The following is a 14,027-nucleotide window of genomic DNA, read 5'->3' on the forward strand; positions in this document are numbered from 1 at the left end:
GTCTGATGAGTAGCACCCGCCAGCAGGGATTAGGCCGCTGAGTGTCAGTGGCCTCCCCTGCCCCAGAGAAGCTCCCCACCCTTCACCCACCTCTCTTACTTCCTCATCCACCCCTGTTACTTCCTCACCCACTGGTGCTTAGAAACGAGGCTCATTCAGAGACTCTGGAGTGGCAGCTGCCTTGGTCATGGCGAGGGGTCTCTCTGGGAGGTGGGGTTCAGAGGGATGGGGCAGCATGGGGTCTGGAGCCAGGCAGCTCCGGGTCTCTGTGCATCCCCTTATGGCATGGGCTATAAGGTTCTCCGCATTTGTAGAGTTGGGGTACAGAGAAGTCTCTGAGGTTCCTGGGGCTTGGCACGTGGTGGGGCTCGGAAGCTCCTGCTCCCAGCTCCCCACTGTCCGGTCCCCAGGGAGGACCCAGAGCCCACCTGGCCATTGGCCCCAACTTTTCCCCTGGGCAGCAGGAGCCCGGATCATGAGCTCTTGGCAGCCTCTGCCTGGGTGGGGTGGCGGCTCTTGGTGTGTTGGTTTTATTTCCTTTTTCAGCTCCACAGCACAAATGTCCACATTTCCCCCACTCACAGCTACTGGAATCTAGATGGGAACACCCCGGGTTTGGGCCGGGTGCACAGGAGGGCTTTCCATGAAGAAGGGTGGTGAGGCAGGCACCGTTACTCACGCCTGTAATCCCAGCACTGTGGGCAACTGAGGCGGGAGGATCGCTTGAGCCCAGGAGTTTGAGACCATCCTGGGCACCATAGCGAGACCCTGTCTCTACCAAAAATAAACGAACAAACAAAAAACTAGCTGGGCCTGGTGGCACGTGCCTTTAGTCCCCGCTCCTCGGGAGGCTGAGGTGGGAGGGTCACTTGAACCCAGGAGGTTGAGGCTGCAGTGAGCTGTGATTGCACCACTGCACTCCAGCCCAGCCTGGACAACAGTGAGATCCTGTCTCAAAAAAAAAAAAAAAAAGAGTGGTGGGCACAGTACCGTTGACAGCGGCCACAAGGTGGGCCCAGCCTGTATGCCACCAGCTGAGGGACGGACCAGTAAGGAGTGGGTGGACAGAGGCACACAGTGGACTGTCACTTAGCCGCGGGAAGGAGAGATTCTCTTAGGTGCTGCAATGTCGGCTCCCAGTGAGAGGAGCCAGGCGAGAAGGGCCACGCGGTGGGATTCCCTTGACGTGAAGTCTCCAGAACAGGCCCTTCCGTAGAGACGGAGAGCCAGTGGGTGCGGGGCCTGGGGAGAGGGGAGTGGCTGCTCGTGGGTAGGGGGTTCCTTTTGGGGTGACAGAAATGCTCTGAAATGGATTGTGGTGATGGTCGCACAACTCTGAACGTGCTAGAACCGTGGGGCCGTGCGCTGGGTGGGTGAGTTACGCGGAATGGAATCACAGCTCGGTGAAGCTATAACAACTGAAACCCAAGAGCCGTGGAGGTTCCATGGAATTTTTTTTTTAAACAACGATCCTTTCCCTAGTTTTTATTTTTTTCCCCCAAAAACTTAAAGTGAACTTTTTCTCAAAATTTAAGTACGTACAGAAAAGCACCTAGACTGCCAGTGTCCAGAACGAACCCACGGGTCAGGAGGGCTGAGGCCTGTTCTCCTGTCCCCACCCTCTGCCCCCGAGGTGAGGGGTGCGGTGCCCCGCCCTGCAGTCAGCGTTTCCCCTCCTCAGGTGGGTCTAGTAGCCCGCCGGCACAGTGCCCAGTCCCACGTGTTGGCCCAGCCGACTTGGGGTGGTGGAGTTCTCAGGGTGTGGGCAGTGGCTGGCTAGTCCATCTGGGGGTCTGGGGGTGGGTCACGCCTCAGGGGCAGCAGCCCTCAGCCTCATTCCCCACCTGGGCCAGATCCTGGTGGGTGGGAGCGTGATGAGGTGGGGGCCTTGCCTTGGGCAGTTCAGGGGTTGCTGGGCAGAATGTGAACGTGCCTCTGGGCTGCTCTGGGGCGTGGCCGATCTGGCCAGACTGAGTGTCTGTTGTGGGGCTGCCCTATCCAGTTGTGCAGGTTGCACACAAGCCCAGGAAACCACATTAAAGAGGCCCAGATACTGTTCTGCAGGAGGCAATGGACTTGCCCTCGGGACAGGGCAGCTGCCCCACCCCAAGGGAGCACCTTTTGGAGAGCAAAGCTCTGTTTCCACATCGGGATGCCTGTGGGGCCTCTGCCTCCTGGTCACGCCACTAAGGCCACTTTGGCTGCCTGAGGCCTCTGGGCACCCCCCGTGAGCAGCAGTTTTCTTTGGTGAATGTACGTGTGCCCACTCCGGACACAGCGAAGGGGAGATGAGGCTGCTTCTGCCCCCGGAACCAAGGCCAGGTCTGAACAAAAGTCGGGCAGGATGCTGGGAGCTGATGGGCTGGGGTCCTCCTTCTGGAAAGGGCATCTACCACGCATTCTACCTGCTTCTACCATGCCTCGGGCTGTAGGTGCCTCCCAAGTGGGGCTTTTGCAAACAGAAGGTGGCCAATTGTATCACACCTCCTCAGACGGCAGCATCTGTCCCCATGGGCCCAAGTGCAAGCTTGCACAGCTGCTGTGACACGGGGTCTGGGTGCCTGAACGCACGGTGCTGCTGGTGGGTGGACATGTGCCTGCTCCTACCGGAACCTGCCCCCAGTGGACACTGTGCTGTGATACCACAGAATCCAGGGCCACCTCTGCGGCCTGCCTTGTTGGGGACCTTGGCCTGTGCTGGACACCAGTTGGGTGCTGTGTGTGGCTCTTGGGGGCGGAGATCTGCCCTGGGCCTGTGTCAGGGAAGGGGGCTTGGGGACGGTGAGCCGGACACTGACCTGTGTACAAGTCCACAGCCGTGTGAGTGGCACAAGGTCTCCCCGCTGCAGGCTGCAGGCCAGCCGGAGTCGGGGGTGTGAGTGTGCAGCCGTGCACCCCCTGGGCCTCGTCAGGCTGGGCAGGGCTCTTGACCCCCAGGCAGCAGAGCTTCTGGAGCCCCAGGCCCAGGCCTCACTGGAAGCCCCAGCCTCTGGGAAGCTGCTCTGGCCTCGGTCACGGGGGCTTGATCCCCACAACAAGGGGGTGGGGGCTCTGGAAGCGATGCTGGTGCCTGCTTGGGGACAGGAGGACTCTTGCAGCAGGTGCCTTTGGACACCCCCACCCCTGCCACCACACACACTTGGTCCCCTTCTGACCTGGGCGGGAGGGAGACAACAGAGGGGAGCCCTGGTCTGAGAAGGCAGTTTTGCTCCATGAAGGAGGAAGCCCCTTCCCTTAGGGCCTGGGAACACTCCTCCCCGTCCTCCCGGTCCAAACCCCTGCCGCACCTGCAGATGGGCCGGGGCAGCCATGCCCGTCCATGCCCCCTGCCCTTGGGGTATCCTCTTGGCTGTAGCCACCAGTCACCCAGGCCCAAAGCCCTCCTGCCTGCCCTGCACCCTCCCCCTGCTACCAGCGGGGCTGCAGCCACCCATTCTCCCATCCCTGCGGTGTCTTGGGGGCTGAGGGGTTCTTTCTGAGGCGACGGGAGAGTTCCGGGGTAGGTCGTGGTGGTGGTTGTAAACAGCGAACCTAGGCAAACCTCCTGATGTGTACCCTTAAAGATGGTGAATTACATCTCAGTTTCTGAAATTTAAAAATAAACGGATCTTTTAAAGAAACTCCCCCAGGGTCACCGTGGGTCACCCTGAATGGCTGCCATTTGGGCTTCCTCAGCCACCACCGCACTGTGTCCCTGCTTGGCTGGGCCCCGTAGAGGGGTGCTGACCACTTCTTTTTTTGTTTTGAGACGAAGTCTCGCTCTGTCACCAGGCTGGAGTGCAACAGCATGATCTCTGCTCACCACAACCTCCGCCTCCCGGGTTCAAGCGATTCTCCTTCCTCCGCCTCCCGAGTAGCTGGGACTACAGGCGCGCGCCACCACGCCTGGCTAATATTTGATATTTGTATTTTTAGTAGAGACAGGGTTTCACCATGTTGGCCAGGATGGTCTCGATCTCCTGACCTCGTGATCTGCCCGCCTCAGCCTCCCAAAGTGCTAGGATTACAGGCGTGAGCCACTGTGCCTGGCCAGTGCTGACCACTTGTTGTGTTTGTTCCCTGCTGCACTGCAGCCCCATGTCTCCCCTGCTTGATGGGAGCCCCCGGAGGGGGTGCCTTTTCCTGTGACCCCCCCAAGCACACGGGGCTCCCTGGGAAGACTCAGAGGCTTGGGGTCTCTGCTGCTCACACGTGGAGCTGCCTCTCGGTGGGGCAGGGTGCGTGGCCCAGCTGGCCTGTGTGTCCTGGGATGTCCACGGGCCCTTGGTTCCTGACACCTCCTAGAAACACGTGTGTTCTCTAACTCTGGGGCTCCATGTCTGTCCCGGAAGGTGCTACCTTCGTCTCTCACTCAGGGACGGCAGGCACTGGTCCTGCCCACCCTGCCCAGGCTCCTCCTGTCTGGTGGCGGTGGGCGGCCCTGGGCACCAGAGCATCTGTGCTTTGTGCCACGTGAGCAGGGCCCGTGGGGCAAAGGGATAGGGAGTGCCCGGGGTAGACTGAGCTGCTGACCCGATCGGGCCTCAGAAGAGGTGTCTCCTGCCTGCCTGTCTTGGGTGGGGGCCCATGAGGCTGGTAGACCTGGAGCTCTGAGGCCTCACTTGGAGCAGGGGGGCAGCTGGAGCCCAGGTCCCCAGCTGGCACTGCAAGTGGCTGGCACTGTGGCTCCCACTCAGGCCACCGTCTTCTCTTCCACAGGGTCCTCACTGAGCAGCGAGTCGTCCCCCGTGTCCTCTCCGGCCACCAACCACAGCTCCCCTGCCAGCACACCCAAGCGTGTGCCCATGGGCCCTATCATCGTCCCCCCTGGGGGCCACAGCGTGCCCAGCACACCCCCCGTGGTGACCATCGCTCCAACCAAAACCGTGAATGGCGTCTGGAGGAGTGAGAGCCGGCAGGTGAGTGGGGCGGGGCAGGGAGCCTAGCGTCCTCTAAGTGGGGAGGCTGGATTCAGGCATCCGTTGGGGGCTCTGGAGCTTTCGAGGTTGAGTTTACATTCCAAAGACACCCCCTCCCCCACCCTGAGTTTCCGTCTCCTTCTCTGCAACGTGAGGGTGACAGCGGCACCCTCCTGGAGGCCCTGTGCGGGTGAGTACATCGGCCCACGCATCAGTCTGTCAGAAGAAACCACCCGCTGGGGGTGTCCTGTTACTTTCTCCTGTTCTGGAGGCCACAAGTTCACAATCTGGGGGCCGGCAGGGCTGGTTTCCCCAGAGGCCTCTCCTGGGTTGCTGGTGGCTGCCTTCTCCCTGGGTGGTCTGTGGTGTCTCCACGTCTGGGTCCTGATCTCCTCTTCTCGTAAGGACACCAGTCAGCTGGTTTAGCGCCCACCCTAATGTCCTTATTCTCGTTCAGTCACCTCTTTAAAGACCGTGTCTCCAAATGCAGTTCCGTTCTGAGGCCCTGGGCATCAGGGCTCTAACATGGATTTGGGCGGGGGTGGCAGTCCGGTTCAAGCTGTGACACCGTCAAGCCGTAAAGTGGTGTTTGCACACTGAGCACCCGGCACACTAGCTGTGACTGTCATAGTCTGTGAACTGAACAAAGAATTGAGGTAGGAAAGATGCCAGCCCAGACGCTATCAGAACAAGACATCTGGTAGGTTTTGTGTTTCTGTCTTACTTTTGGGGCTCCCAGCGGAGGCCTCTCCCCAAGTTTTCGGGGCTCCTTATGTCTGTGGGCCCCTCGCTCTGCACTGGGGCCTGCCTGTGTGGAAGGAGCTGGCACTGGGAGCTGCTCTTCTGCCCCTGCCTGGGGCATGTGCGCCCTCAGGTGGGTACCTGCAGCTCTCCCGGCCCCCCACCCCTGGCGCGCAGCCTGGAGTGGGCCCTTCCTAATTAAGAGCGATTCTCAGGGGCTGCTGTCGCCTGGACTTTTCTGCTGAGTTCCCAGAGGGACAGCCCCACTTGGAAATACTAATTAAACCACAAAGAAGGTGGGGAGGTGGGGAGAGTGGCTCTTGCCTGAAGCTCCCTCTCCCCCAAGGGGGACATGGGTGTTGGAGCCACCTGCTCATCATCAGGGCCTGTCTGCCCTCTATCCCCAGAGGTGTGGGAAGAGAGCCAGCCTCAGTCCACAGGTGACAGCCCCCGGGCAGGCCCTGATGCAGGGTCCCAGTGGGGATCCTTGGGAGCTCCGGACCTGGGACCCCCGGGGCCTGACGTTGCCTCTGCTTCCTTTCACGCCTTCCCTGGCTGAGGGGACAAACCTGCCCAGGGTCCTCACCTTGCTGGACCTCCTCTGCCCCCGAAGCCTCTCTTAGTTTGACTAATCCTCATGTGAGGTCTGGAGACCGAGGGGCAGGGCGTGGCCTGGAGGGTGGACCCTGGCCAGAGGGGCCTCCACACCCCACAGGGCTTGCAGCAGCCCAAGGCGGCCCTGGTCCTGGTTTGAGGGAAGATGAGGGAGTTGTTACCACCTCCACTGCCTCCAGAGGCCACCCCCCAGGGCCAGCCTTGACCCCAGGGGCCCTGAATCACCTGACTCAAACAGCTGAGGCTCCTTGCGCCCCACTGGTGGGGCCTGGCTGCTGGTGCCAGCACCCGCAACTCATGGGAGGCCACTTCCCTGCCCCAGCCTGGACCAGGAGCCTCTACCAGCCAGGACCCTGCACCCAGCCACTGCCTTGACCCCGACCAGAGCTCCTGGCCTAGACCCAGGACGCCTCGAGGGGATTCCAGCGCCTTTTCCGGCGACTCCTCCGCTCTGAGCTGGTCCCTCCTCGGAGGGTCCTTACCGCCTCGGGAACACTGAGCTACCCCAGAGCAGAGCAGGGGCGCGACAGGCCCGCTCCAGCAGCGTACCGCCGCGGCGCTTAATGGAACACGGTGCCGCCAGGGAAGGCGTGGGGCCGGCAGCTGGATTAGCAGGTGATGTACGGCTCCTCGCTCGCTCGGGCACAGAGGCTCAGCAGGGAATTTAATCCTCTCGGAGTGGGGAGGCGGAGAGAGGATTCCCCTCCCACCCGGCCCAAAGCTGTGGCCATGAGTCTCCGAGGCTGCAGACGCAGGCGGCAGTTGCCGGGCCGGAGGCTTTTTGGCCACTTCTCGGGGTCACCCCTCTCTCCCAGGTAGTGGGAGCTGCGAGAGGAGAAATGAGATGAAAAAGCCTGTTTTAAAGCTAACAGGGCATGTCCTGCCTGTCTGCCTATGGAACCCCTTGCTGTAATCACCGGAGAATGACGGATTTGCCTCCTCCCCCTCCCCCTCCGCCCCTCCTCCCCCTCCGCCTTCTTTCTTTCATCGTTGCAGCTGCGGCTGCAGCCGCTGCTCAGAAATGAAAAGCTGCCCACAGATGCGCCCTGATGCGTCTGTCTGTGGAGACGGCAGTGAGACCCCGGCTGCTGCCATCGGGGTGCCTTTGGGGTAGCTGCCGAGCCTGCCGGGCCTTGCCTGGATGGGGGGTAGCCCTGTGCCTCACTCCAGGCCCCGCTGACCTAGTTCCCAGGTGTCTGTGCCAGGGTTGGCCGGGCGCCAGCCAGACGGAAGCCACAGACATGTGGGTCTGGCTCGCCGGGCCCCTGCCCCGCCTGCTGGCTGCCCCCCAGCCTCCCGGACTCCCTGTTTGTCCTCAGCCGGGCCAGGAAGGTGCCATCTGGCCTGCGAGCAGGGCTTTGTCCTCGGCTGAGGGGAGAAGGGGTTCAAGGGCCATGTCTGGGCTGGGGACAGGCCCCTCCTTGTGGCGGGGCGGCTGGGGCCCTGTGCTCTGCCGTTTGACCCGGCCCACGGCGCGGGCAGCATGCGGAGGAGGGCGGCAGGCCTGGGCTGTTGGTAGTTTCTCCCTGGGTGCTGTCCTCAGGTCGAGGTCTGTCCTTTAGCCCTCTTCTGACTCTGGCCACCCAAGGCTGGGTGATGATTGAAGCCCCTGGCTGTCGTCTCCCTCCTGCCCTGGAGGCCTCACCACCAGCCTGGGAGGGGGAGTCCAGGTACCCCGGGTGTCTGAGCAGGCGAGGCCCCTGTTCTGGGCATCCAGAGACCCACTAGCTTTGGGCCTGGTGTTCTTTGGGGTGCTACTTGGATGCTGGGGGGCCAGGGGCCACTCCGTCTCGTTAAGTCCATCCCAGACCCTAGGAACAGGGTGTCTCCTTCCTCGTGCTCCGTTCCTCAGATGTTTGGCCCTATGCCAGGCAGGGTAGGGGCGTGAGGCAGGATCTAGAAGCCCAGCCTGGAAATAGCCTCACGGGGCTGGGGTAGGCAGGCCAGCCTGGCAACACACCTGCCATGTCCAGGCCCCCACCCTGCTGGTGCGTCCCCCGCATGCCCGTGCACAGCTGTGCCATCAACTCCGCTGCCCTGTGAGTCCCCCGCATGCCCGTTCATAGCCGTGCCATCAACTCCGCTGTCCTCTGAGCAGGTGCCGTGACGGGCATGTGCCATTGATGTGTGCACGAGGCACGACAGGATGGCCAGGTCTCCCAAGGTCAGGTTGGCCCCTCGGCCACTCCCCCAGTACCCCGGTTGCTGACACCGGCTGGAGACCCCAAGGCCAGGCGCTGGCCCCTCAATAGGAAGTTCCCGGCCCCACGCAGGGCGTCAGTGCCCATGTGTACCTCCCACCCTCGAGACCAGCACCCTGGAGAGGCAGGTCAGAGGTCGTGAACCCAGGAGGACGCTACAGAGAAGGGGGGCCGGGGCTCAGCCCGCGGGAAGGGAGCAGATGCTGCCTCTCATTGAAGATTCCAGGCGGCGGCGGCTCCTCCAGTTAATCCTCGCTGACTGTCTCCCGGAGGGTGGAGAGTGGGGAGGCGCCGGCCCGGGCTGCCTGCACTGCCTCTGCGCGGGTGCCATGTGCTGCTGCCGGGTCACCGTCTGCCGCTATGAAGATGGATGGGCCCAGGAGGAGGGGCTGGCGGGTCAGGGACACAGGCACGGCCCCTGGGAGACAGATGCTTCTCCACGGTGGGGCAGGTCTCAGAGCGCCTGGGCCATCATTCCTGCTGATCTTGTGGGGAGACCGGCCACGGCCTCCTTGTTTTTTGGGTGTTTGGCATTTCGTGGCTCAGGGAGGCAGAGCGGGGCTGGTGCTCTTCAGGAGCACTGCCCACTGATCAGCGGTCGTTACCTGACATGGCCACATGGAACGTGAGGAAGGGCCGGGTTCCCGTGGTTCTGCATCCCTGGGAAGCTCAGAGGGGCCAGCGTGGCCATGGCTCTCAGACACCCCCAGGTCAGGGTAGGCCTGGGCAGTGCTGTCCCCACATGGGGAAGATGCTGGGGCTGAGAGCGGCTGCCCCAGTGACAGAGTGACGCCTGGGTTGGCAGCCATCCAGAGTCCAGAGCACAGCCCCCATCTGGTCCGCCCTGAGGCTCGCTCCTCCTCCTCCCTCCTCCCCCTCCCTCCTCCCCCTCCCTCCTCCCCCTCCCTCCTCCCCCTCCCCCTCCCACCTCCTCCCCCTCCCCCCTCCTCCCCCCCTCCCCCCTCCTCCCCCTCCCCCCTCCTCCCCCTCCCCCCTCCTCCCCCTCCTTCCCCTCCCCCTCTCCCTCCTCCCTCCTCCCTCCTCCTCTCCCTCCTCCCTCCTCCCTCCTCCTCCTCTCCGTCCTCCCCCTCTCCCTCCTCCCTCCTCCCTCCTCCTCCCCCTCCTCCCTCCTCCCTCCTCCTCCTCCCCCTCCTCCCTCCTCCTCCCTCCTCCTCCTCCTCTCCCTCCTCCCTCCTCCCTCCTCCCTCCTCCTCCCTCCTCCTCCCTCCTCCTCCCTCCTCCCTCCTCCCTCCTCCTCCCACCTCCTCCCTCCTCCTCCCACCTCCTCCCACTTAGTCACCTGAATAACAGGAACAAGCAAGGCCTTTTCACGCTCTGGTTTCTCCGGGCTGGACCCTGCGTGGGTGGGTGTGCAGGGCAGCCTCTGCGTGGCTAGGGGTGGCACGGCCTATCCTTGAACTTGGTAGGGACCTCAGCCCGGAAGGTGGGCTTTGGGCCACTGCCTCCTCTTGCTTTGTGCCTGGAGCAGACCCCTCATCTGAGTCCTCTGGGCCACCTTCCCAGCTACACCCAGGTCCACTGTCTGTCCAGGAGTCTGGGACAGGCGAGCTGTCGCCTTCCCTGCCCCACTGTGTGTGTGAAGGCCGGTACCCCAGCTGGCCAGTCAGGGCCCAGCTGCTGCCTGTTCTGGTGGGCTCCAGGGCCAGGGCCACCCCAGGAGGTGGTTGGGGGCAGACCAGCACCTTCGGCCCAGGGGCAGTGCCAGCTTCCTTTGGCTCCTGCCCTCCACGTGGGCACCGGGGCCAGGACATCTGAGGCCAGGTGGGCAGCTGTCGGCGCAGTTGACGTCTTGGCTACATCGTGGCACTCGCTTCATGGCGTGCTGGGTGCCAACAGTGTCTGCTTCCCCGGGTGTGTGTCTGGTGTGACCTTCGGATGTCCACACCAGGAGGGGTGGAGGCAGGAGCCCCTGCCACCCTGCATCCTTCACCTGCACACATTGTGTTTCTGGGGGGTTCTAGTTCTTCTGCTGGACTGAGGAGGCCCAGGGAGGGAGACGGATCCCGAGACGCACTTCACCCCAGACGCACTTCACCCCAGACCTGTCGGAGCCACATCCCCTTCCTTACGGTTCTGCTTCCCACGCCACATGCACCATGTTTTGCGTAGAAAGCCTTAGGGAAAGGATGTTTCTAGAATATGAACTAAATCTAGCGCCTTCCCGTGAGTCAGGAGACCTGGCTGTGTCCTGTGGTCAGTGGCCTATACCAGGCTCCTGCCCTGACTGGACGCTCTCCTCCCGCAGGATGCCAGCTCCAGGAGCAGCAGTGGAGGTCGGGAACGCCTCATTGTGGAGCCCCCACTCCCTCAGGAGAAGGCAGGGGGACCAGCCATCCCCTCGCACCTGCTCAGCACCCCCTACCCCTTCGGCCTCTCCCCCAGCTCAGTTGTGCAGGATTCCCGCTTCCCGCCACTCAAGTAAGTTGGTCGGCGGGGACTTCAGTGAGGCGGCCAGGTGGGGACACAGCGCTCAGGGTCTGGGTCCCCAGGCAGCCTGCGGTCTTCACAGATGAGGCTGTGCCTGCCAGATGGTTGTCGGCCGCTGAGCCCTGGGGATTGCAGCCCTGTCTGTGCCCCTTCACACTGAGGTGGCAGTGGCAGCTCTCTCCCCCCACTGCTTAAGCCCCGTCCTCGTTCGGGGTGCCAGGAGTCTGGGTGCCGACTGAGCGCCAGGGGTGATGCAGGGAGGTTAGCCGTCCCCCCACGCAGGAGCAGGTGTCCACTCACCTGTCCCCACCTTGCCCACTATTCCCGCCTGCAGCCTCCAGCGGCCCGTGCACCATGTGGTGCCCCCCAGTACCGTGACCGAGGACTACCTGAGAAGCTTCCGGCCCTACCACACCACCGACGATCTCCGCATGTCCTCACTGCCTCCCCTCGGCCTGGACCCGGCCACTGCTGCAGCCTACTACCACCCCAGCTACCTGGCCCCACACCCCTTCCCCCACCCGGCCTTCAGGTGAGGCATCCCCCACGTGCCCTCTCGTCTAGGTGCTGGCCTGTTCCTGGCAAGATGGAACCTGGCGGGGAAGGTGTTTCTTATGACCTGAGAGCCAGGCTCCTAGGGGAGGGTCTAGAGTAGCCCCTGAAATCGTCCCCAGCTTTGAGCCTAAATTCAGCCCTGATGGCCCATTAGGGGTCCCCTCCTGGTAGACAGTCCCCCTTGGTGACTGCACTGTCATCCTTGGCTCCTCCCCTTCTCACTGGGGGGTCCACTGACAGCAAGTCACTGTGAAGAGAGCAGGGCTGTGCGCGTGGGAGAGGCAATGCTTTGCTGTGTAGCAGGAGACCCCGGTGGCACTGTGGCCTGGCCTGGGTCCACGGAGAAGCTCTGCCCATCCTAGTCAGAGGGGCCTGCAGTCATGACATGGACCACCCCACGTCAGGGCAGCCCAGCCTGCTGGCCAGCCTTGGAAGGGCCTGGGCACTTGACCACTCTGCTGGTCTGGCTGAGCCGAGGGAGGTGGCAGGCGGCGCCCTGGAACCCCAAGCTGTTGGCACCTAGCAGCCTCCGGCATCAAGGGGCTTTGGAGCTAGCAGCAGGTGTGGTCTTCATCCCTAGCCATTTTGTCACGTTCCCCACGCTCAGGCAGGTGTGTGTACCTGGCTGAGACACACCTGTCGACAGGGCTGGGTCTTCCCCTTGGTTTATTTGCTGCTCACAGCCCTGTCTTCTCTGCACAGGATGGACGACTCCTACTGCCTGTCTGCCCTGAGGTCCCCGTTCTACCCCATCCCCACCCCCGGCTCCCTGCCCCCGCTGCACCCATCAGCGATGCACCTGCACCTCTCTGGGGTCCGCTACCCCCCCGAGCTCTCCCACTCATCCCTGGCAGCGCTGCACTCGGAGCGCATGTCTGGCCTCAGTGCGGAGAGGTAAGTGCGTCTCGAGCCGAGGAGCCCCTCTGCCCTCCCTGTCCCTTTATGGCAGCTGGGCAGAAAGCCTGGGCTGGAACCTGACTGGACTCCTTGGCCATGCCTGTCCTCACAGTTTGTCCACCTGCCAAATGGGACAATGATCATTCAGGCTCTGCTCTGAAATAGCGCCTGTCTCGGTAGCCGTGGTCTCCTGCAGTAAACCTGCAGGCCGAGGAGCTCTCGGGCGTGCTTGGGCGTTTTGTAAGCTGCTTTGATTGTATGGACGTTAAGTTCTTACTGCACCAGTGAAACCCTGCTCACCTCCCGTCACTGTTCAGATTAGCACCCTGGCTCGTTTCTGGTTATGCTTTTTAAGGGCCTGCCCCAGGTCCGTCTCTTGTTCCTGGTGCAGCAGAGCCCCCAACTCTTTCCATGTGCTGCAGGCTGCAGATGGACGAGGAGCTAAGGCGGGAGAGGGAGCGCGAGCGTGAGCGTGAGGCTGACCGCGAGCGGGAGAAGGAACGTGAGCGTGAACGCGAGAAGGAGCGCGAGCAAGAGAAGGAGCGTGAGCGTGAGAAGGAGCGCGAGCGCGAGCTGGAGCGCCAGCGGGAGCAGCGGGCCCGGGAGAAGGAGCTGCTGGCCGCCAAGGCCCTGGAGCCCACCTTCCTGCCCGTGGCTGAGCTGCATGGGCTGCGTGGCCATGCCACTGAGGAGCGGGGCAAGCCCTCAGAGCAGCTGACCCCAACCCGAGCAGGTACCTGGGCGTGGGTGGGCTGTGCTGGGCAAGGTCTCAGCCACCCGCGGGGAGGAGCCCTGAATCGCAGCACCTGCCGGTTGCCGTGGTGTAAATGTTCCCCAGCTGAGTTCACCCTAAAAGCGTGGCGTGGCTGAACATGGAGTAGGGAGCAGGGGCACGTTGGCACACGATGTAGACACAGTGGATATAGATGACCCCAGGAGGACAGTTGTGAAATGTAGCCGGGGCATTAGGAAGGGATGTTTTGAGTGCTTTGTTGATTTTATTTCTCTGTAAGTTTACGAAACAATTGTCCAGTAATAACAACCAGCTTTTGCATGTTTCCCGGAAATTTAATAGTCTGCTCTTTGAGCCAGCGTGAGCTGGCTCTGGCACCGCACTGGCTGGGCAAGAGTTTTGCCAGCCAGCCACGGAGTGTTTCCTTCCAGGGACAAGACATGCTTCTTGAAAGCTCCCATAGGGCCCCTTCTGAATATCTTGGTTCTGGCTGCGGGAAGAACCCTTTGGAAGGGCTCTGGTTTCTCTGGGCAGTTGGGTGAGAGAGGACGGGGAGGGAGCATGCTGTCCCACGTGGCTGAGATCCTGCTTGACCGTGTTTTCCCCCACAGAGAAGCTGAAGGATGCCGGCCTGCAGGCGCCCAAGCCTGTGCAACACCCCTTGCATCCGGTGCCCGCCCCACACCACACGGTGCCCAGCCTCATCTCCAACCATGGCATCTTCTCTCTGCCTAGCAGCAGTGCTGCCACAGCCCTGCTGATCCAGCGCACCAATGAGGAGGAGAAGTGGCTGGCGCGGCAGCGGCGGCTGCGGCAGGAGAAGGAGGACCGGCAGTCTCAGGTGTCCGAGTTCCGGCAGCAGGTGCTGGAGCAGCACCTGGATATGGGCCGGCCCCCGGTGCCGGCGGAGGCAGAGCACAGGCCGGAGAGCACCACCAG

At 62.6% G+C, this 14,027-nt stretch overlaps 1 protein-coding gene across 13 annotated transcripts in view; it reads left to right on the forward strand.

Annotated features, from left to right (window-relative positions):
- GSE1 (Gse1 coiled-coil protein) overlaps positions 1-14,027 on the forward strand; it is a 503,637-nt gene that overhangs the window by 471,308 nt on the left and 18,302 nt on the right. For all 13 annotated transcript variants that reach the window (XM_055366697.2, XM_055366696.2, XM_055366698.2 and 10 more), the window contains 6 exons: positions 4,699-4,898; positions 10,722-10,894; positions 11,238-11,435; positions 12,161-12,352; positions 12,778-13,088; positions 13,700-14,027. In XM_055366697.2, the coding sequence (XP_055222672.2) occupies positions 4,699-4,898; positions 10,722-10,894; positions 11,238-11,435; positions 12,161-12,352; positions 12,778-13,088; positions 13,700-14,027 (1,402 nt within the window). The remainder of the gene's footprint in view (positions 1-4,698; positions 4,899-10,721; positions 10,895-11,237; positions 11,436-12,160; positions 12,353-12,777; positions 13,089-13,699) is intronic.

This window comes from Gorilla gorilla, chromosome 18 (assembly GCF_029281585.2).
Source record: "Gorilla gorilla gorilla isolate KB3781 chromosome 18, NHGRI_mGorGor1-v2.1_pri, whole genome shotgun sequence".
NCBI lineage: Eukaryota > Metazoa > Chordata > Mammalia > Primates > Hominidae > Gorilla > Gorilla gorilla.